At 47.3% G+C, this 14,772-nt stretch overlaps 1 protein-coding gene across 3 annotated transcripts in view; it reads right to left on the minus strand.

Annotated features, from left to right (window-relative positions):
* LOC144162421 (ATP-binding cassette sub-family G member 8) overlaps positions 1-14,772 on the minus strand; it is a 399,408-nt gene that overhangs the window by 202,786 nt on the left and 181,850 nt on the right. For 2 of the 3 annotated variants that reach the window (XM_077692942.1, XM_077692941.1), the window contains exon 2: positions 9,765-9,829. The exons of the other annotated variant lie outside the window; for it this stretch is intronic. Coding sequence is in view for 1 of the 2 variants with exons in the window: in XM_077692941.1 (XP_077549067.1) it covers positions 9,765-9,829 (65 nt within the window). In the remaining variant the exon portion in view is untranslated. The remainder of the gene's footprint in view (positions 1-9,764; positions 9,830-14,772) is intronic. 3 annotated transcript variants of the gene reach the window in all.

A 14,772-nucleotide genomic window follows, 5' to 3' on the forward strand; every position in this document is an offset into this window, starting at 1 on the left:
CACTGTGCCCGCAGTGTGATGTGCGTGAAGATCTGAAACACCTAATATGTGACTGTGCGCCGTTTAGTACACAGAGAGTGTGTCTTGCAGTGTCTCTGGGCCGGCCGCTCTCCGTAGGGCTAGAAGTGAGGGACGTATTAGGTCCCTGGAATTCTTCCAAACGTGCCTGTCGTGCCAGAAAAGCTTTAATGACCTATCTAAAAGCCACAAGCCTTGATCAGACTTTGTATATAGTCCAAATCATGCGTGTTCCTCTTCATCATTATAATAATCATTGACACTGCATTCACCCGGCGTAGCGAGCCAGGCGGCTTAGCTCGGCTGACATCGCCAGACTCATTAAAGATTGTTCTCTCTCTGTCTCCACACACTAAGCCAACAAGCAAAGTGGCGCCCACCATTGTTTTCCTAGGATCAGGGTTCTACACGACTCCTGTGCACCTGTTCTGCTCACATGCAATCACATCCAGGTATCACGTGGCAAGCGCTAATCTGCCACATTTACGTTTCCGATTCACAGTTTTTGTGCATCTTGTGAAGCGGGGGCTAATGAGCAACAACAACGACACAACACCCTTTGTTCCACCACTGCGAACATGTGTAAACAGCACAGCGGTTAATAAAAAAAAATAGCGCAGTGGTAGTGAATTGGGTGCTACTGCGGAGACAGGGTTCGAATTTCAGAGGCAGACACTTGTATTTTCAATTAGTCTTTACAGCGGTGGCCTTTTCCTTTAACGGACGAACAACAACGACGACGTTTTTTTTTTTCAGAATGGGGCACTCAAGGCTTTCTCCTCAAATAAGAAGAGCTTGATGCACATCGTGGCTGTAGAAAGAGTTCATTAGCATGTATTGCCACTCGTACACCTTCCACTAACGCGCGGCCGCCAAGATCGAAACGCAGCAAATGTGTAGCCAGAATGTGCCATGTGGCGCTATCTACTTGGCTACCGGTTCACGCTCTCGGCCCTCTTGCGGCAGACCGAGCAGCTTGGACCGGCGCTTGACTCGACCCACTCAGCATTAAAAGTTTCGGAGATGTGACCCTGTCTTTGCTTTTTCAAACGCATCACGATGAAACAGGCGTTATGACGGCACGGATGAGAAGACACTTCTGTTGCGAACTCGTTCCCAATGTTCGGGTTTTTACAGCAAAAAAGTTCGCACTGCTAAACATATTTTGCCTACTAATATTCCACGAATCACAGATCTGGCTGCTGGCTAGCTAGCTGCTGGATGGTGGCCGGTGATGATGAGGCGATGCAAAATTAGCCGCCTGTCTCAAAAGGGAACCGCCTAGTTTTAGAATCCATCGTGCTCATGTGGTGCTGTGACAACCAGAGGTCGGCGGACCCACTCATGAGTCCACTCACTCAGACTCATTTGGACTCAAAGTCACACGTGAGTTTGAGTGAGTGAGTGCGAGGCTAGCGTGGCATGGTGAGTTTGAGTTTGATGAGTTTGAGCCCGACTGAGTTTGAGTACGCCTGAGAACGAGAGAGAACTTCTGAGTCCATTTTGAGTTTGAGTGCATTTTGACTTCTGAGTGTATTTTGAGTTTTGAGTACATTTTGAATTGGAGTACATTTTGAGCACTGAGTACATTTTGAGTTTTGCGTATATTTTCAGTTGGAGTACATTTTGAGCGCTGAGTACATTTTGAGTTTTGAGTCCGAGTAAGTTCTGAGTTTTGCACTCACTGTGAGTTTGAGTTTGGGTGAGCACAGATGCGCTGCTCAGAGATGAGTCCGAGTTTGAGTGAGTGGCGATTTAAAAACAAATTTGTGAGTGAGTTTGAGTGAGCCGCGTCAACTTTGCCGAGATATGGTAACAACTAAGCTACCACGGTTGCCGAATGATTCCTTCTAAATGTTTGGGTTTCTTAACGCGCCAAAACCACTGACAAGGTTCAGCAAGCAACGCTTCGCGACAGCCACGGTAGACGAAGAAGGCCTTTTTAAGGTGTTCGGTTCTCCAGGGCACAACGACACATCCCATGGTTGCGCGAGCGACGCACAGGTTTGACATTGTTTTGAAGCGCGCAAGTGCACGTTCACCCCAAGGCGTCATTCGAAACCGCTACCAGTTACAACACGCTAGATGTGCTAAGGGCATAACAACGAGTAGCATATGTCTGTGGTAACTAAACACTCGTCATCGCAGGCGCCATGGATAGTTGGCATTCCGTCACACATTGTCAACGGAATCCCTACAACTAGGGCAATTGGGTTGCGGACGATTTGGTCTCGGAAAATATGGCCCCAGACATTGTGGTACGTACCAAGCGGAAGCCCGGACGAAATGTTCCCAAGTCATCTTGGAGCGTGCAAGGCATTTTGGTTCAAATTACTGCGGTTAATCCGTTCGCCCACATTATTTGGGGGCTGATGGCATGTTTCCTGGTGTTTAATATTTCTTTTATTTTTCATGCTAGCTGAATTAGCCGGGATACATGGCCTTTTGACATAAGCCAGTTGGTGCGACGGGGTGAGTAATGAAAGATCCAGCAGGAAAGCGAAGTGGGAAGTGAGGAAGGTGAGATTTCAGATGTGGGTGTTATATCACGGGGTAAACGTCTTCGAACAGGGATGAGGATTAATCCCCCCCCCCCCTGTTTTTGACGGTTGATTTCTAGGCTGCTCATGTGCTGTAATTCTGGCTTTTCTTTAGCATGGGAAAGATCTGCGTTGTAGACAAAAGAGGGGATTTTCCTGCACGATTTTACTTTTTATTTGACATCCGGTTCATGTGCAGCTTTCCGTCTAATCGCAATTCGTTAAGAATTACCCTGCAGTTATTTAGTGCAATTTAAAGAATTTTGGCACTGCTAATACTGGCGGCGACAGCGTGCATTGCGCGGAGTTTGAAGTTGTGCGCTTGAAGCTACTACGTTCCGGAGCCAAGGAAATTATCCCATTGAAACGTATGGGCAGTAACCTTTGACAGCGCGTAAGGCAAAAACTATGTAGAGTTCTTCAAACTTCTTTCGCAGTTTTCATGCCCAAGTCGACTCTGTTGTCCACGCGAAATATTATTTTCCTGCAGTGTTTCCACTAGGTTCCTGAGAACTCAGAATTTTGAGTGAGAAAGCTGGGGATGTAATAAACTCCAACGGAGCTGGCGCAGCTAAGGGTTCTCAGGTCGGGCAATTTGTCGCCAAACTGGCGACTTTTCGAGCCTCGTGTCGACGGAAATTTCAGTGTGTCGACTTGGCTACTTTCTGGCTCCTTTGAGCATTGCTGATTTCATATATTTCCTGGCCCTTCAAATGCCCCACTTTCCACAAAGGGGGCCGGACATGTATTGTCATTGCATTTCAGCTGTTGAGACAAACTGAACAAACAGAACAAGACCAACTTGTAGGCAGATGACGGTTATCTGGCAAGTCTAGAATAGGTCTCAATAACTCAGTCCATCAAACACGCCACCGTGCAGCGCTACGTAACGGAACAAATCGAAATTCCTGGCTATTTTTAATATGCTGCACCTGATGTCGTATGACTAGCGTCAAAGCCTTCAGGCAGTGCCATCGGTTTAAAGTGTAATGCTTATGTAGTTGAGATGTCATGCAGAGTGGAGGGAAGTGTATACAACGATGTATAATAGGCATGGGAATGTAAAGAGGCAGCGAAAGTGGTAAAGTGCGGTGTGCAGCAAACTCCCATTCCAAGTCATTCTTATTCTTTGAATGGTCATCCCTATTCTTTGAATGCTGCACCTAACCGTGCACATTTTACCTTGTTTGTAGACAGTACTCAACCGCTGTCACTTTCCTCAGAGCACAGGAAACGAATAAAATATGTGATACGGTTTTGTACTTTTGGAATTTCTGCATTTTTTTCTGCAAAGGTAATCAAAAAGTACTTGCTAGTATCACCTTGGTAGAAATGACGCCTTTCCTGGCTCCTTTCCAAACATTCGCTTCAACGTGGCGACTTTTTTCGCGACTTTCTGCAATTTCCCGGCGACTTTTCCTCCTGAGGACCTGGTAACCCAGATGGTGCTATGCTTTTGCACAACGGTTCTTCCTATACTCGGGAACAAGTTAAGAACGGCACCAGCTCATGTGCGGTATCACTCCGCCTAAGTGACGGACCCGGATGTCAACGGGCGCGCGCGTTTTGAAAGGAGACTGCCACGAATGCGTGATAGCGTTTGCCTTTTCTCACGTAGTTTGTTTGCCGTCGCTGCAATAGTTTATAAGCATATTAGGTCCAAAAAGATACAAAAACGGCTCGTGCCATGTTCAAAATATTCCCAGTAACGCGCTACTTGTGCTACGCGGAGTGACATCCGGCTGCGGTGATGAGGCACAACTTTGGTGCCGTTCTTAAGTTGTAACCGAGTATACACTCGTATCAAGACTAGCGAAGTGGCGCGGCATTAAGCCTACAGACGAGGGAAACTTGAAAGACGAAAGTTACGCTCCTCAGTAATAAAGATTTCTGAAAGTGCAATCATGAGCCATTCCGCGTTCATTGATGAGAGATGTTTACAGTAATTAAAAAGACTACCGTAGGAGTTATTAAAATAAAATATTTTCCGCAGCAATAGTACATGCCAGTACTATGTAACCAAATATGAGGGACGTCGGATTTCAGCGTATTGTATTTTATTGAAGACTATAAGTCTTACTTATAAAAAGAAAACAAGAATAAACAGGAAATAAACAATGAAATTTATTTTTGCGCCTATAGAATAAAGTTTCCAATGTGACGAACTACCACATACGATGGATCCTATGTGACCAAATGTCTGTCTGTGACGTAACTCTGACTTTGACGTAAAGAACGGCGCTTTTTTGTGGGTTTTGTGCGATGTTTTTTTTTTGTTTGTTTCAGTCTTTGTAAGCAATGCCAAACGCTAGTTGCTTTCAATGAATGTAACACCACCTCTCCCGACACCAAGCGTTGCTGAAACATAGGTGACACTCAAATTGCGGTTCCACAACCAAAGTCACCTAGATTTTATCTTGGAACAAAGGAACAGAAAAAAAAACGGACATATCACAGAACTTTGGCTTCGCAAGCACAGAGAATTGATGACGATCTGCTGGCTCGCGAGCCAAGCCCTGCACACGTCGGGCAACCCAACTGCCCTTGAGCGAGTTTTTCAGCGTGGCAAAAATGCGCAATAAAATAAGCGCCCTCCCGAGGGGATAAAACCTTTAGGGGAGTTCACAATTTACAGTCTGCGCCCACGCTCTGAATGAAGGCCGCGTTCAAGGCCGGAAAGTGCGGTAAGCTCCGTGGTCGTGCCAGTCCGGAATATAGGATGGGTTGTGCGTGCACTGAGGGCAACGTCAGGGAGGGTTTGAGAACGTAGGGGTCATCAGGCACAGCGGTGCTCATGCTTCGTGGAAGAACCCATAGGAACGCAACTGGCAGGAAGAAACGGTGACTTTAACCGGACAACGGTGTTTTTTAGGGGCGACTTAGGACCTCACTTTGTCCGTTGCTTGGCGTCCGTGTACACAGTGTTGCGCACACGCGAGGAGCATTGGATTGGATTGGATTTGATTGAAATTGTGTATACTGTACACACGCGTTGTCACTCATTTACATGCGTGAGTGGGCAATGCCACGGGTGATTTATGGTAAGAACGATCCCCAGTGCTTCGTCCACTCGTCATGATTGACTTTGTGGAGATGCGTGAATTTTTTTTTGTGGAGTTCACGTCCTCTAGCTCATATAACAACCAGAGTTTTATATAGCAGAGCAACCACGAAAAGTTTCTCAATATACTGGCGGAAACAATATTAATGCGGCCTCACTCTTTCTGAAATCTCAAAGGCGGCCGCCCTGTAGAGCCTAAACGTGACACTGTACCGGAGAAAGGGGGAGAGGGCGGCCGATGTGGAGACAGAAGAAGAAGAAGAAGAAGAAGTTCCAAATACAGCTATAACTGTGGCACGTCTTCGTAGATATTTATTACTCAGGGGCCGGTCAAACGGCATCCTCGATAGAGCAGAGTACGGTCACCTAAAAGTGAAATGGAGTTCATCGTTTTATGTTTCCCGCCAGTGTGAAGTGGCGCTCATAGCCATGAGGGGCCGTCTTCCAAAATTAGACCTATATTTGAGCAGGTCATGATTGGCATCAACAGACGTCGCATGGTTGCTTTGTAATCAACCCAAATCATTAGAACACTATTTGTTTTAATGCCGCCGTTTCACAGAGCAAAGAAAATGTTACCTTACTATCAAATTCTAACGCCTTAGACTTGAACTAGAAACTTCAGTTCTTCATTCATTCGGAGCTAGCTACCTTGGCAAAGCAAGCAAAGGAAATTACCTCCTCCTTCGCGAATTCATCATTGCTACTGGGAGACTCATATGCTGGCGGATTCGTACAGTCATTTGTCTGCCCCTGCCCTAAGGAGTGTAGTTTTTTATCATTAACTTCCAAGTCTAAAGAACACTTTTTGAATTATTAGACCAACCTCAAGCCTTGGCGAGTCCCCCTCAGTGGGTACGTGTCATTACCAAATGGAGCAGAAGAATAAGTAGAGGAGTAGTAACAGCATGTACATGAATGGCTAACAGGGGCGACTGGGCGAGTGAAGCGATAGGAAATGGAGCACAACGATGGCAATGAGGACAAAATCGCACCGATGGTCGCGCTTCTGCTGTCGGTAGTGTCTCTTCTGTAGTGGATCCTATATCGCCTACCTCATCTGCAGCTCTGAAACGTGGTCGCCCACAGAAGTAAGCCTCAAAACAAGATACAAAGGAACGTACACAAAAATATTGCGTGACCTCCACCAGCCTAAACCACAACGACCGTTACGGGGCGAAGATTGCATGGCAGAAATGCACCCCACTGATAACAAAGACATTAGAAGGTAAAGAAGTCATCACAAAGCTGCCAGTAGGAGTACGCAATCGCATAGCTTGGAATAAATTGTAAAAGTTTCGCATTCCAAGGCGTAAGAATTTTCAAGGGTCTCTGAGTATTTCGCCTGGCCTGTGTTCGAATAAAAACCGTCGTCTAAGTCCAATCTTCGCTTGAGATGACACTCCTGGATAGTTGTGTTTTAGCACGCAATTTCTGCCCGAACGCCGCGTCGGCCAACCACGTAACTTGCCAACCATGTGCCCTTACCCCGTTTTACTATTTTTTTTTCAAGCGAAAAGACCCCTTCTTCTTTTTTTTAAGAAAGCCTTGAAGAAGATTGGAAAACGAAGAAGATGGACTTCCGCTCGCACTTGGCAGCCCGTGGTGTTTACGCTTTTCCGCGAAACTGACCTCGGAAGTACTGCTTTCGATGCATTCTTCGGTTTCAGTCTTACGTACAACTTCTTTCTGGAATCTGTGTAGCTTACGATTACAATTTTCTGGCGCAGGTGGTTTCCGCGTGACGTTAGTTTCCCTCGGTGCTGGCACGGCCAGGAAGCTGGTATAGGTGAAATGTTCTTTTACATTGAAACTAGTACATGCGGATCTTCGTGGAATTATGCCCGGGCGGTCTTAGTTGTCATTACAATCTAAGTCACGCCTGTCTATCACTTTTCATGCCAATAGCGTGAATGGACTATAGGCACAAGAAGAAAAGTCACGCCTGTCTGTCACTTTTCATGCCAATAGCGTGAATGGACTATAGGCACAAGAAGAAGGCTGATTTACCGTCCTTTTCTCCCGACTCATCTGACTTTTGGACATGCGGGTTACATTTTTCAGCTAGCTGATTTCCTTAAATCGTATTATAACAAATTATTTTTATTCCTTTATAAGTGCACGGTGACAAGAATGACCATTCTGGATTACAGAGATTATCATCACCGACCTGCTTGTTCGCACTGCAGGCCGAAGGCCTCCCCCACATTTCTAAAATCGAAAGATTTCAAAGATTTCATTTCCTCGCAAGTACGAGGAGGCAGGCTGCGACTAAGGCCGGACAGAGGCCCCGGCCCCCTTTAGTTCAGTACAATGAATAAGCAAAACCGACAAGCTTGGAAATCTAATGTGTGAGTCATAAAAATACGAGCAAGATGTGGGGCACCAGAAAATAAAGAATAATAAAGGAAATGCACAATGAAGTACATAAGAGTAAAGTAAAATAAAGTAGGAATGGACAATCAGAGTAGAACTATGAAGCGATAGAAACAACTACAGTACGAGCGCATTAAGCGGCAAGTCTAAACATCCTCCAGCCGTTCCTGCCTTGCGATGCCATAGACCATTCTTTGGCTCGGAATTATATGATTTAGTCCCCACGCGAAGTTGTCAGTCTTGCTGTGTCGCCTTGAAGCTCGAGCGCCTGCCAGTTTCCAGCATTACCGGCGCAGACCACGTCCACTTCCTCATCCCAATTTGAGCTACAGTAGCTTCCGAGGTACTGTTAAGCGTATTTAAGGGCTCTGCCCTTGCCGAGCTGTTTCATTTATGGTGTTTCTTTTATTTAGTACATACAGCCGACCCCACATGTGGTCGAAATCAGAGTGAGCAAAACGGTAAGCTGTGGTACACCACGAACATATTTCAATAACAAAGTGAATACAACTGGGAAATGTACGCAATGCTACAAGACGGCTAGGCCTTAACGCTCTGACAAAGAGTTTCATTCAGATACTGTACGCGAAAAAAACATGAAAACTTGTAGGCGTGTGTTCTTGAAAAGTATGGTGTTAGCTGGTGACTTGTTGGCAGGGGGTAAATACCATCAAGGGTCTATTATTTATTCGACTATTTAATTGGCGAGTCTAGTTTGGCAAGTCTGATTTATTTGGACAGTCTATTTGGGTGGTATTTGTCAACAGTCGACTATTTATTTGGCAGTATTAGCGACTCCTACAATACTCCAGGAGCAGAAATTTATACGCAACAATGTTACTGCGAGCGTCTCATCACTCAGAAATTGGTGGAAAGACGCGACATAGGCGTCGAGGAACCATTAGAAAGCAAATTATTGTACATGATGGCGTAAAAACAAAGAGCACAAGCACCGCTGAGTACCACGCCATTACAGTTTTCCTTGGATAATGCTGGGCTAACCAGAAATCCTCAGCAAGTTGTCATTTTTTTTGCTAACTACACATGTATCATTCCGGCAATGGTGTGCGCCTGTAGTGACCAAACGTAAGTCTTGGTGACAAGAAATCAATGATGTAGATGCGAGGTCCGCCAAAAATGTTACCGCACGCGTTGCTGGCATCCCTTTTGAGGGAAAATCGCCAACATCCCATTAAAAAAGCCATAGTGAAAGGGGCCCTGCATGCATCACACTTTGAGCAGTACAAACAAAGCTGAGCGACGTTCAGCTTGCACTGCCAGGCAGACCTCAGCCAAATATCACACGTGCACGTGAAGCGGTAAGCTCGCAAATACCCGTGAAAGTTGTGGGAAAGCTAACCGTGCTCTCTTCAATTTCTCTCATCGTGTATCACTTTAATTACGTCATTACAGCCGCGGCTGTCGTATTGTCTGTTGCTAGTCACCGTCGGGTTTTGTTCCTTGCATTTCCAGTCGAGGGTATGGAAGGGAAGTTATTTGGCAGCAGAATCTTGGACACGACTCTATGCAAGAGGGGTCCGAGCCAAGAAGCATCAGAGAAATGAGCGCAACATGGGCACCTGTAACACTATCTAGGAGCTTCGCCGGTTAATTTACTGGCACCAGCGAACACCTTGGCAATGAGGAACCGTGGTGTGCGCTAAAACGCGTTGTAATTACTGCCACGTCAGTCATTTACCCAATTTAACAAGTACAAGTGCGCGTAATGCGGCAATTCCGGAGGACTGGTGAGTCTTCCTGCAATTTACCTCTTTTTGCGGCCCGGCAGGACAACTGCATTCAGTGAAGGCATGGGATATCCACTTTCGCTTACCTGCAAAAGACAGGAAAAAAATAATTTTATCATTAGCCGGTGTTGAAGCAAAAGCATGTCCTATAAGCTTTATACAAAGCGCCCAAAAGGTTTGGTAGGGCGCAAGAATAAATTCAGCGCACAAGCAAAAAAGCTTACAACGGAAATGAACTCAGCCACACAAAAGTTATTACAGAGCAAGCTTAAGAAGTGGTAGCCGGAACAGTGCAAATAAAATGAGTAAACAAGCTCTATAGATAAATACAAGCTTCGCAGCATCAATCTGAAGATTACAGATGACTGCTATCATTGGGTGCTTCGATGAAGAGAAAGAGAAAGATAGGGAGAGAGGTGGCACGTTTATTGAGCTGTAAATGCAGGAGTGGTTCCGTAGTTCAGGAAGCCATGTGCCGACCATGCCGTCCTACATCACGAGTTACAAGATGCCGGGTTACAAGGAGTGCCGGGTCCTCCAGGCGACCACTAGTCAACGGCACCTCCCACTCCTCAGGGGAAAGGGGATTGGAGAGGTGAGCGTCAAGGCAGCGTACCTTCTTCGCAAGACAAACTTGTTAGAAAAGTATGTTCGCAACAAATATTCACAGAAGCCATACATTTCCGGCATGTTTACAGAGCTCGTTTTTTACCCACGGAGCTGTGTCGGTCGAGCCTTTTCATGAATCTGCTGAAGGTCGCGCGTTACGTAGGGGTGGGAGCAGCCTCCCAGACCCGCCGGCGGCCTCGCAGAAACCGCTTCCCCGAACCACCGATGGAGGGCGCAGTGGCCACGCAGGTTCGCTTTTGCAGGCAGTGTGCTGCTTTTTGAGGATAGAGCAGGTTGCTTGCGAACTGAGAGCTTTGTGGGGAAGTATTCGTAAAATGATCGAGTATGCGTGGTCTGCTTAAAAGAAACGAAACTATGGGGCACATAGTGTTAGAATGCGATACTATCCATCCAAATCTACATGAGGGAAACATTCGGCTTCCAGAAGCCCTAGGATTTAAGGGTAGCACAGAGGAAGTTAACTTCAAGGCTGTCGAGGCGACGAAAAGAAGATTATAATGCTGGTGGACGAAAAGCAGGGAGCGGAATATTGCCTAGGACAGCTCCCTCCTGTAACTGGAAAAAGTATTTTTTGCCTTTTTGTGCCTGCCCTAAGCAGCGCTAATATTAAACCAAGAGTATAAAACAGAGGTATATTAGTCTTTTTTGGTAAGTTGACACGTCATCACCCCGCTACAAAGGGGAAAACAAAAGCAATCATCATCATCATCGTCGTCGTCGTCGTCATTCAAGTTCGCCTCCCTCCCGCTAGGGGAGGGAACCTCCCGCCGCTGACTTTTAGCTACATGCCTATTCCTTTGCGCGAACCATAGAATTTTCGTCTCGATGGTGCTGCCGTTCTCCGCCGATCGCCCGTTGGCGTCCCAGTCGACACAAGAGAACGACAGCTCCGCCGTTTTAAGCAGACTTCACACTAGGTAATGTGGCCTTATTTTTTTTTTCCTGCTTAGCCATGGGAGAAGACTGCTTTTTTGTCGAGTCTTCGCAACTAGACTGTGCTGGTTTTCATAATTTATGCCTAAAAAACAATTTCGTCTCGACCAGTGCGCGCAAACTCGCCTCAGGAGCTTTGCCGTACAGACAAAATCAAAAGCGCCAAGGCCTGGGGCTCGACCAAGGGAGGGTGGGATCGCGGATAGAACGTTACGTACGCAGATACTCGCGTGAAATTGGGCATAGCTTGCAACGCATCAAAATATCAGATTTACTATTTAAAATGACGCGGAAGTTAGATTATATGCAGGATAAACTTGAAATAGAACTTCCACAAAATTCATTTGCGCGTCGAACTCTTGTCCTCTTGTCCTCATACTTTGTCGTTCTGTTGTTTTCAGCTGTAACCAAAAAAAAAAAAACGATCTACCGAGAATGTGTCTAACGACATGTAGCTTTCCCAGACAGGAAAAAGAACAAAACTCCAAAAGACTCAAACACTCACAAATTCCAAGATTCGTAAAGCTGACAAAGGAGACAGGACAGGAGGGGGGCGCAGGCTGGAACTTGGGGGCTGGAGCGAATATCATGGCTGCGGTACATCCAGCCATTCGGACTGGGGAAAACCCAAAGAAGCTGTCCGCGCCAACGACATGGTACTGTTCACAAGTGTAGTAGTAGACTATTAGTAAACGTTATTGTGCAGATCAGAGGGGCTGTGTTTCGTGCTCGGCGTTTGGCGTCCCCGGGTGCCGCGGGGCCTGGCCACCCTCGTCGCCCTGTCCACAATCGCAGGTCGGGGCTAGTGAGCTTGACCTCCCACTGCTCTTTGCTTGGTTGGGCAATGCGTGGTGCGTCGTTAACCACTCACGCCCGCACCATGGGGTACAGGGGGTTCGGAACCGAGCAGTATACTTGTATTTCTTTTCTTGTATTCTCAGGTTATCTCGCCTTTAGTAGGGTGCCCTGCGGGTGCGAGTCCGCTTGCAGTCGCCTGGACAGGACGGTTTTTCTCTGATGAGCTTGGCGCGTGGGGGTGGGTACCTCGTAGGAAGCAGACTCGGTTGTAGCTGATGCGACTCCCTAAATTTATATAAATGCAGGCCCAGCCACAGGTGAGGGTACCGAAGATGCGCTGCCTCCCGGGTGCCCAGCCATGTTTGATCTGGTGCGTGGCCAAAACTAACATGCCCGTCCAGGCACCGCTAATGATGACGATGGCACCGCCACAACCTTTTGCTCCTTTAGAGAACGCTTCAACAGGAGGACAGAAGAATAGGAGACACGCAAGGCCGCTGTCGTGTGCCTCGTCTTTCGCCATCGGGTTCAAGCGCCGTCTAACGATGTAAAAGAAGCAGCTACCCCAACTGTCGATTCTGCCTGTTCCTTCCGAGTCGGTAATGCTAGGCGATGTCCTCGTGCCGTCTAAATGTATTAAAGCGAAGCTTGATATATCTAACTGGCGGCGTCCTCGCGCACCGAAAAACTCACATGCAGGAAAGCCAACTTTCTGTGACGACGTTGGTGAAGAGAAAGGGAAAAACGCTTCCTGTGGTCGTTGAACCTGCGTCCCTCGCGTTATGAAGTCGATGTCTATCCGATCGCGCCGTCCTGACACGGGTGAAGCAGTTTGGAATTGGAGGGGGGTGGAAGGACGTGCAAAATTAGACAGAAAGATCATGCACTTCTCAGCCTAACGACGAAGACGGTTGAAAGCGAAGCTTTCTTTGTGCGAAATCATATGGCGAAGGGTCAAAATCAAAGCCGCTGCGATCAACAGTCCGAACTGCGTGCGAGTCGAGGCCAAAGTCAAAGCTCAACAAGCCAACCGTCTGCAAGTCGAAGTCAAAACTCAGACGTCAACCAAGAAACCCCTCACGTGAAAGCTTCCCGCTCAAACAACGTCATCGTCAGACGAAAGGGGTGCACGATTTTTTCTTTTTTTCCGCTTACGCCTGGTAACGTCAGCCGCGTATTGGAGACCCCTGGTCGAAAGTGTAAACAGTAACTCTATCTACATTAATCATTCAGGCCACAATTTCGAACGCTTGTTGTGTGTATCGTCTGTCTGCGCTTTAAATATGAATCAGATACAATCAGCGCAACTTTCCGTTCTAAAATTGCAAAACATCATTCTTATTCAGAATACAACATCACGACGAGCTCATGACCCACCGCGGTGGCTCAGAGGCTAAGGCGTCGCGCTACTGAGCACTAGGTCGCGTGTTCGATTTCCGGCCGCGGCGGCCGCTTTTCTGATGGAGGCGAAAAGCAACAGCGCCCGTGTGAACGAGATTGGCGCGCATGTTAGATCCCCAGGTGGTCCAAATTAATCCGGAGCCCTCTACTGCTCAGCGCCTCATCGCCTGCGCTGCGTCGGTGCGTTAAACCCGACAATCAATCAATCATAAGACGAGCTTATGCCAACCCACTGGCGAGCCAGTGTCGACTCCTACAAAATTCGGCACCCGATTGTTGCGTCGGCTGGTGGCCGTTGACAGCGCTTACATTCAGTTCCAAATCGGCGAAGGAGCTGCTCCTCTAGTTTCTGCGAGAGTGGCCTAATTACTAGTTACTAATTACTCATTACTAATTACTAGAAGTTGCTCGACATTTAGACTGCCGGAAACGCGCAGATGCCTGCTGCATTGGGAATGAACTCCGTGTGCGGCACTCTTAGGGAGAGGGATCTCTTTCTAACAGTATATCCGCTGCGCCATGACATCAGCCGTAAAGGCACCTCGGGTCCGCGCTCGCTTGAATATGACTTGGACTGAAATGAAAGTGAGGTCGAACGGTTTCTTGAAGCGCATGGACTGACCAGAAGGGCGCAGAAAAGGATGTTGGGAGTGAAAACTGAAGCCTGCTCTTCCCACCGAGGTGATAGTGATCCCCGAACGGACTACAATGACATATTGCCAACCCCAGGCTCGAAAGAGACCGCGTTAAGGCAACCGCGTACAAATGCGGACTCTGAAAACTCGCCGTCATGAGTTGCCACGAAGCATCCGGCAGCGGGAAGCGTTTCGGGAATGGGCGGAATTATTTGGGCGAACGGAGGATTTTCCAGTGGCGATGGCCCGGAACTCAAACGTTGGCCACGCTTCAGTCACCCTCGTTGGCCCCGTCTGTAGCGGGAGCGAAAGTTATCATTTCATACGAGTCCCGGCCGAGATCACGATAGGTTTTGAATAGAATAGATGCATTCAGTATTCCACGCTGAGTGAGAAGTCAAACTTTTGAAGAGACGATCTGTGGGCGAGCTAGATGAGGGGCGTGGTGTCCAAGCGCTGTCAGAAACTATACTTTATTCCCCACTAGCGAAAGCCTTCACTGGTGGGCCATTCGGTGGCGGAACTTGTGCACCATGAAATGAATTACCTCCTTATGCGCTATTTCATAGTACTAAAAATCATAGCCTTTCTTCGGCTACTTAACTCGAAAATGTCCGTCCGTCCGTCCGTCC

The sequence above is a fragment of the Haemaphysalis longicornis genome, unplaced genomic scaffold (genome assembly GCF_048455015.1).
Source record: "Haemaphysalis longicornis isolate Haplotype H1 unplaced genomic scaffold, Haemaphysalis longicornis Haplotype H1 scaffold_12, whole genome shotgun sequence".
Lineage (NCBI taxonomy): Eukaryota > Metazoa > Arthropoda > Arachnida > Ixodida > Ixodidae > Haemaphysalis > Haemaphysalis longicornis.